Genomic DNA, 9,028 nt, shown 5'->3' with positions numbered 1-9,028 from the left:
GAAGTTTAATAACAAAAAACGACGGACGACCGGTCTTATTACAAATAAGTTTACATTTTTGCTGTCAGGGGAATGAAATAAACGGCAAAACGACAAAGTGAATTAAAGTTAAGGGAGTGAAAGAAATGGTAGAAAAGGAAAAAATTAAAAATGTTGCGTTTTTATCTTTATATATTTATATATTACTCAGTATAATAAAAATACAAGTTACCTAATAATAATTTTAAATTTTCATTACCCAAGCATGAATGTATCTTTTGACCAAACACTGGACACCCAAATAGAAAATTATTTTTTATTGATATAAAAGGTACTTAATGCAAACCACAATCCGAGGTACCCCAGCGAAGAGCGGTGTCCTCTCCACTACTATGAAGCCCTACTACCTTGTTAAGGCGCAGGCGCGCCTTTGTGAATAATCATATATCATTTTACTTTGACCTAATTTTTAGATCAAGAACACAATTATCTATTAATTAATTATTAATTACATAATATCAGCTTCTATATAATTTATCTGCGGTAGTAGCCGTGTCTATTTTTTGCAATCGAGCCTCATTAACAGTTATGTTAATAAAATAAGTTATTATTTAAAATAATGAAAATACAAGTTAACGGTAAAAAGTATTTTCTTACGATAGATATAACAAAAATGATTACGCTTAAATACTAAATCACTGTTTACCACGCACAGTCCAAAGACTTTACATAAGACGATAGTCAAAACATTACATAGAGATAAGTCGGCAGCGATACGCCAATTGTCCCTGGCTTCTAATTTATTTTTAGTAGCTGGTAAACGCATTATCTCGGTTGGCGGCATCACAGTTTACTGAGTAAAGCATTTGTGATTAGCAGCTTATCGGTGCCTTGATCCCTCAGTTTAAGCAGTTAATTAGCATGCCACTCCAGGTGTGCGCATAGACGATTAATTTCAAGATTGATATGTCTCATTAAGTTGCATTCAAATCAGCCCCATTGTTGTCTTTACTTTGCTTCTAAGTCTGTGTTAGCAGATTCGTTTGGAAGGCAACCTACGTTGAAATTGCACTGGTGAAAATCGTGTTACAGAGTTGAAGGTTTAATTTAATGGAATCATAGCGAATAAGTTGCCAGCAGTAAAACCAGATTTGCTTACTCAGTTAACGTTACTTGGTAACATGGTAACTTAATGTTATGGATTATACAGGCTTAAGTGACCTTAACACAATAAATTTAGAAACGTCTTAGAAAGTCTTAAATGACAGTTTCTATGATGTGACATTGCTGGTAATACAGTAAAGTCTAATTATTTTGAATCACGTTAAAACTGATAATATTATGACTTGAGTAATTTGAACCAGAGGTTTTATTGTGTAACGTTTCTGACACTCGCGATCACAATTATTTATACAAAGGTGAGACAGATTTGAGAAATGTTGTCTATTTTCAGTTGTCCACTAATTAAAAAAAATCCTGACGAATGACTGAATCTTGTCTTTAAATATATATAAAACCTTGTGGTAGGTGATAAAAATCAGATAGTCTTTGTTGTTGGATCCAATAGAAAGTTTCGATGTAAAGTACTATTCAATGGAAAAAAACAATTGTGTAAACAAAACATTTTTTCACGATTACTCCGTAGTTGCTTACATTTGAACGCCAATCCCGATCATATTCACATCTCAATGAGCTCACTACTGTTTTTAACAATCATTTTATCATTAAATAATCGTGTAAATATGTTTATTTTATAGAATTAATTGGAAGACGAAAATCCGTTATATTTTGAAACGGCTGGACGGATTTGGATGAAATTTGGCGAAAAGTTAGATAACCTGGATTACAACATAGGATACTTTTTATCCTGATATTCCCATGGGATAGGGATAAAATCTTGAAATAACAACCGCTCAGCTTAGAGTCATGAAAATTGGTATGTAGATAGTTTGACATCTGGAATAAAACATAGCCTACTTTTTATTTCGATATTCCCACGAGATAGGGATAAAATTTCGAACTAATAACCGCTGGGCTTAGAGTTATGAAATTTGACAATGATTGTTTTTAATGTAATGTCAATGAAAACAACGATTTAATTTTCGGGAATTCCCACGGCAATTTTTAAAAATCCCGGTATTTCAGCTGCTGGACCTAATGATTTACGTGTGCGAAGCCGTGGGTAAACACTAGTTGGACGATAAAAGAGTATTATGGTAGAAATTATGTAGATTTCTATTTACTAGTATCATATTTACTGTGGAGTCCATTGTTGGACCAAAAAATCGTTTTGAATCACTTCCCTGTGTCTACTCTCATTTCCCAGTCTTATGTAAATTTAAAAATAGAAAATCAAACGAACTTACCTGTAAGTGACGTTCGATGACTATTAAACGATGTGATGCCCTTCGAGATTACAATTTATTTCACTTGTAAAGTGAAATAAATTGTTATCTCGAAGGGCGAATCACTGAAGTTTAATATCATAAAATCCCGACGGACGACCGGTCCTTATTACAAAATTACAGCAGTTTACATTTTTGCTGTCAGGGGAATGAAATAAACGGCAAAACGACAAGTGAATAAAATTTAAAGTGTCAAGGGAGTGAAAGAAATGGTAGAAAAGGAAATGAGATTCAATTTTCTAGAAAATGCACATGACGTTTTTATCTTTATATATTTATATATATACTCAGTATAATAAACAATACAAGTTAAAAGAAAATAATAATAATTTTACTAATTTTCATTACCCAAGCATGAATGTATCTTTTGACCAAACACTGGACACCCAAATAGAAAAATATTTTTTATATTGATATAAAAGGTACTTAATGCAAACCACAATGAACCAAAGCCAGAGGAATGAGGTACTTAGGTCAATATCTCCGAGACCCAGCGACGAGCGGTGTCCTCTCCCCACTACTATGAAGCCCTACTGAACCTTGTTACACAGCGCAGGCGCAAGCCACTGTTAGACCATTGAGTAAGGAGGTAGGCCTTCTTTAGTGAAGGGCTAAGCGAGTGATAGTAAAGCTCTGGATACATCTATAATAATAATAATAAATTTTATTTCAGATATTTTTTTTACAATCATCTTTAAGTGTAAAAAAATAACTAACTTTGAACCGTGATTTTTTCGAAAACGTTGATTAATACAGGGACCATATTTTTTATCAATTCATTAGCTAATCAATTAATAATCCGGCTCAATACAACTCGTGATTTCAATGCATAATTTGGTTTTTTCGGAGTAGTTTGTTCGAAAAATGGGTGACGGACGCCCCAGGTACAAGTTTTAGCACTTGAATTTTTTTAAACTAACATATTATTATATTAAACAAAAAGGGGGTCGTGGCCCAGATATAATACGTGTTAACGAAATGAAAAAAATAATAATAAGATCAGTTTTTAATATTTCGGGTACATTCTCCATCTGGACTGGACGCTGAAAATTTACCGCTAGTAGAAAGACCCTCTTACGTTCCAACTCAGGTTCCATATAGAAGCACTTACACACCACCGCATTGTCAGCGTCCACAGGATAGCGGTTGTTAATTAATTGCATACACTGCTGTGGTCGCATTGCCGCGCGTCGCTTTGCTGGCGCGGCGGCGGCACATCCATTGCAAATATTGCAATAGCAGTTTATTAAGACTTCGCTTTCTACGCAGCACGTTTTTGTTTTACTTTTCACTGCACCAGCCGAGTGCATTTGTATTTTCTCTAGGTACAAACATACATGGCGCACTTTCTTCGGGTAGCTTGTTTAAAATAAAACATTGACCATGAGCTAGTCGGATTCGCACATTTAGTATTCTCATTTGTTTTTCTAAATGCATTTAAAATTTTAAAATATTTTAAATCTACATTCGAGTTATTAAATATTTGACATATTTGTGAGTCCACGCATAATGTTTACCAAAATATTACAAGGGAAATGAAGAACGAAATACCGATGTCCTATTAAGAATAAATGGGAATAAATGTCAGAAGTCATGTTTATAATGAAACGCGGGAACCTGATATCGAATACCACTTAGAGCACAAAATTCATCAGGAGGTATAAAAGCTATGGAGTCCATTAGGCCCTCGTGGCTTTCGGTCGAGAGAATGCCAAAGGTCACCCATATTATTGTATCTTACAGGGCGGACGTACATAGACACGCGTACACCTACGGTAATGCTCTTTACATTTGTCATTCGCCTCTGTGGCATTGCCTAAGGTCTGTTTGTTATTTAATTTAACCCTTTTTCAGGCGTTTTAATGACGTAAGGGTCTATAGACGCAAGCCATCGGCCCATAGAAAGCTCACGTGCCGTAGTAGGGAATTATGACGTATAAACCGTACGAAATGCATAAGTATTTTATGTTTAGGAAGCCTGGCAGGTAATTTTTAATTGGTTTTATTTACCTACATGTATTTAAAAATATATATATATATTTTTACATGTATGAAAATTAATCCCTATTTCCCTTGGTGGCGCCATAACTTGCGATTGACTTTTATCACATTTCATCAGATTAAATGTGGAATAATGCATGCCTGCACTTTTATCCCAAAACTCCAACATGATTGGGATAAAATAAATAAGATATATTTTTGGGAATTCCCACGGGAATTTCGCAATGTTAATTCAATTGCTGGGTCTAATGATTTGCGCGTACGAAGCCACGGGTAAAGGTACAAAAATAACTTCGATTAACAAGGATCTAGTCTCATAATTTAATCATAACGAGGTCTTACTCTAAAATACTATTTGGAGATTACGTAAATTTTAATTTGGTTCCATATTTGTTAGGTAGTAAAGCATTCACCTTCGACTTTTGATAACTTTTGTGTAAGATAACTTAGTATTTTTTTAAAGATAGACTTGATTTTAATTTGCAAATTTTACGTTTCGTATTTGATAAAAACAATCTCTTAACACTTTGAGCACTATACTTTAAATGCCACTGCAACGCTAAATAAGCTGATCCCATGAAAATATACCGGAAACTTTAACAGAGTAACTTGGCCGCATTTAACCACAACATTAAGACTTGCTGCAACCGCCAGATGCTTGTAAAATTTTAGTAGGTATCAGCTTTCTCTCTTAATAGGTGTCATTCAATTTTACTATGCAATAATAATAAGTTCCACGAAATGCTATCGTTGCAACAACAAGTTTTGTGATAAAGCAAACGAATACAAAGATATGAACTCCCAGAGCAACTTGCCAAGTAAACACGTACCGGGGTTATCTAAAGCTATTTGTATAACTGCTTCTCAGCGCTTTCCCATTGGCATTCCACTCGGCAGCCGCGCTCATTTCACACGGATCTTCTCCTCACCCGAAAGTAAGGAACTTATTGCAACTATAAATTAGTCGTCTAGACATTTGGTGTTTACGTCCTTTATACGAACTTCAAAAACATTAGGTATAAAACTTTGTTATGGTTTCGAGGTATTAATTTTCAAATAATAATTCATTACTTACCATAGCCATCACTCTGGTTCAGCATTAGAAGGTTAGTTACATGTGTATAACTCTGGCCTTTTGATCGTTAAGTTTAATATTCATGAAACATTTTCTGAAATACAAATATAATAATATTTAGATTCAGTGAAGAAGGGAAAGTTGAATTCACAAATTTATAATTACTCGTATAAGGGGCTGTTTCACCATCCATTGATTAGTGTTAACTGGCGGTTAGGTGTGATACCGTGTTTGTTTTGTTTGAATAGACGGAGACGGCATCACATTTAACCGTCGGTTAACGCTAACCAATGGATGGTGAAACAGCCCCTAAGTATCGAATCAAGTGAGAAATACAACTCGCATTATATCGTTAGCGTGGCAAGAGCTCTTTCTTGAAAATCTTATTTTTAATAAATGAATCGTCGAGCAGACACCGAAAAAGCTTCTATGTGGAGCTGACTGTGTACATTATTCATTCACAGCACGAGCGATGAGAGTCGTCGTCCAATGCCGGCTGAGAGCGGGCAATCGTTTTCAGTTTTGTGCAGATCACTCGGATTTCTAAATCCCAAATTAATCAATTCCGGATCGGTTGCGGAGCATGCTGTTCTTATTTTTATTTAATTTAATTTATGGATTAACTTGGTATTAACTGGTTGTAATCGAATTTGATGACTTGATTCTATTTATGAATGCTAATATAATTAGTGAACAATTTTACCATTGCATTTTTTTTAATTTCTAGTCTCCTTAGTAGGTACACACTATAGTAGGTGAGAAGTTTTTTGGAGATACCTAAAAATTGCAGGAACTCGACTAGGCACCCCTTGTTTAATTTTAAACTATGTACTTACAGCATGAAGGCAGCACTGGTTCTCTTTGTACTGGCGTGCGCGCTGGCGCTGGCTAGCAGTGACCTGGTGTGCGGCAGCAAATACTGCAAGCAAAACCCTTGCTCCGCCCCCACCATCACCTCCAATAAATGCCGCTCGCCAGCCGTCTACAGGCCCAACCACGCTGGCAAATGCGCCTGCTGTCCCGCCTGCGTTACCCTGCTGTGTAAGTATCATCAGTGAAACCTTTCATTAAAACACTGTCAATAAATGACTTCGTCTGTGACACTTTACACTACATAGTTACTACGGTAACGCGTCCGTAACTCATGGATGGATTATGGATGTGGCCGTCGGTGATTGCTTTCCATCAGGTGACCTGTCTGCTCGTTTTTCCCCTATCAAATGCAAAGAAATTCTCCTGTCGTCTATAACCTCAACGACATGCTGGGAAATGCATATGTTGTCCTGTCTACGGCGCCCTGCTGCTAAAAACAACCATATACGTCGCCATGAAAAACATATCCCTCGCACGCAACACATCTTGGCACATTATTGGTGGAAACGCTACTTTAACCATCAGCTATTTAGCTACACCTTCGACACTGCCAAAATCTGTTTAACGAAAAGTATTCTGGTGCGGCCCATGCTATGCCGAGATGGCGAAGGAAGGAAGGACTGGCCACGAATTTGATGTATAATAATAAATAATGCATGTCGTCGCTTATTCACTTCATAAGCTTAATAAAGACAACACCTCCAGCTCTAGGGTGGCATAAGTTTTGAATATGTAGGCAGGTACCTAAAATAAGAAGTGCGTGAATGCAATATATGGAAGCGATATTTAACTCTTAATAATTTATGAGCAACGCTTATCAGTTACACAATTTATTTATGAGCATACTTTTGAATATTCTGGACTTATGTTTATTTGAGTAGGGACTAAAGTCTCACTCAAAAATCCTAAAAGAAATAAGTGATGATCAGTATCCATGAATTATAAAGTAGGTAAGGGATTGTTTAAGAAATATATTTCAGAAGGGTTAAAAACAAAGATTCGAGTCGATATCTTTTGTAAGATAAAAAAAAGGCTCACGAGGTTGCGACGGAGCTGTGCGCGCGGGGTTGATCAATCTGATCCCACAGTTAATGTGTGAAATGAAGTGGCGGATGAGATGACTCTAGTAGAGTTATATTTCTTGAACGAAGAGCTGAAATATGTTCTTTAAAGTAAAGTTAAAAAAGGTTATGATATCAATTCATCTTTAGCCGTTCAGTATTCTTTTTAAAACTCCTTAACGCACACTCATCGACAGACATCGTAGCGGTACCAGATCGCAAGCGCAAGCAGGTCAAGAAAATCTCACGATCACCGCTTTTTACATCGGAATAGAACTGTAAACAATTTTTCCCTTTCGTACTCGAAGTTTTAATTTTTTGTTGATTTACGAAATTCTTCTAATCACTATGGACAAACAAAACTTTGAAATAAAAAGCAAGTAAACAAAACTAAAACTTGAACATCATCTAAGCTAAGACCTTTAAAAGAGCAATTCTTGTATATATTTATTTTGAGGATCTCAGAAACGTCTCTAACGATTTCGATGAAATATGCTATGTAGGGGTTTTTGGGGGAGAACAGTCAATCTAGCGTGGTCTTATCTCTGGGAAAACGTATAGGTATTTTTGTAACTATCAAACGCGGAAACTTTACATCCCCATATTTGTATTTATTTTCATGGTTGCCCGTTAATTGAATTATGAGCAAGCACGCAACACGGAATCTATAAGACTAACTCAGGCATATAAGTAGCATGAAACAATATAAAATATGAAGCGTAGTTTTCTTAGATATTTATCGTTTTCACAAACAAATTGTAATAAGATGGTTTTTTTGGAATCTTTTTGTATTTTTTATTTCAATTCCAAATTTTTACTTTTACGGTCATCCCGTAAAACCTTAATTGAAAACCTTAATTGATTTTTCTTAATTTGATTGCTTAATAACGATATAACGATAATAAATGTATTTTCTTTCTTTCTTTCTTTCTTTCTTTCTTTCTTTATATCTCTTGTCCGGGTTAGCGGTTAGTTCCAATGGAGTGCCGAAAGTTTCTCGATGAGGGCTACGGTATAGATGTCGCTGGCGTCACTGCTTAAGTGGCTAAATGGGAAACAGACAGGCTGAGATATGTGGTGCATAGGCATAGGGGAAATTCGTGTCTCTGAATCTGTTCTTGTCCAGCAGTGGTGTAGCGGTATAGCACGTGGCACGGAATGCCGAGGACCTGGGTTCGATTCCCAGTGCTGGTCTTATTTTTCTGGTTTTTCTGTGCGTGCATCTATATTTCAGTTTGTATTTTCAAATTGTAATAAATAAATAAATTGTAATAAATTGAAAATTGTAATAAATTGGCTTCAAAAATTTATAAAGAGATTTTTGTAGACGTCTGATTTCTGATTGATAAGTTGATAACGCATGGGTTACATCTAAAGAAGTTTTGTAAAGCGAAGGTACGGGCTAAATTCCGCGCTAGAATAGTCTAGTCTAGTAATAAAATAAACCTCACTAATGACAAAAACATACAACAATCGAGTTTTTCTTTGTCCAAGTTTGTTTTTACAATAAATAATATTATTCTGTAATAACTACGACTACTTACTTACAAAATTTCCACTAAACCGAAAACTTGCCAATTCAAAGGACAATCCTTCTACCTGAAATGAAATGAAAATTTTTTATTATGCAGGAA

At 35.5% G+C, this 9,028-nt stretch overlaps 1 protein-coding gene across 1 annotated transcript; it reads left to right on the top strand.

Moving 5' to 3' along the window:
* Window positions 1–5,209: 5,209 nt before the first annotated feature.
* On the top strand, window positions 5,210–6,533 carry LOC141428219 (fungal protease inhibitor-1-like). The gene is made up of 2 exons (XM_074088066.1): window positions 5,210–5,320; window positions 6,299–6,533. Exon 2 carries the CDS (start codon window positions 6,300–6,302, stop codon window positions 6,516–6,518), a length of 219 nt encoding a protein of 72 aa, XP_073944167.1. The 5' UTR covers window positions 5,210–5,320; window position 6,299; the 3' UTR covers window positions 6,519–6,533.
* Window positions 6,534–9,028: the final 2,495 nt, after the last annotated feature.

The sequence above is a fragment of the Choristoneura fumiferana genome, chromosome 5, assembly GCF_025370935.1.
Source record: "Choristoneura fumiferana chromosome 5, NRCan_CFum_1, whole genome shotgun sequence".
NCBI lineage: Eukaryota > Metazoa > Arthropoda > Insecta > Lepidoptera > Tortricidae > Choristoneura > Choristoneura fumiferana.
Note: the sequence above shows the minus strand (reverse complement) of the source record. Positions and strands in the feature narration are given on the sequence as shown.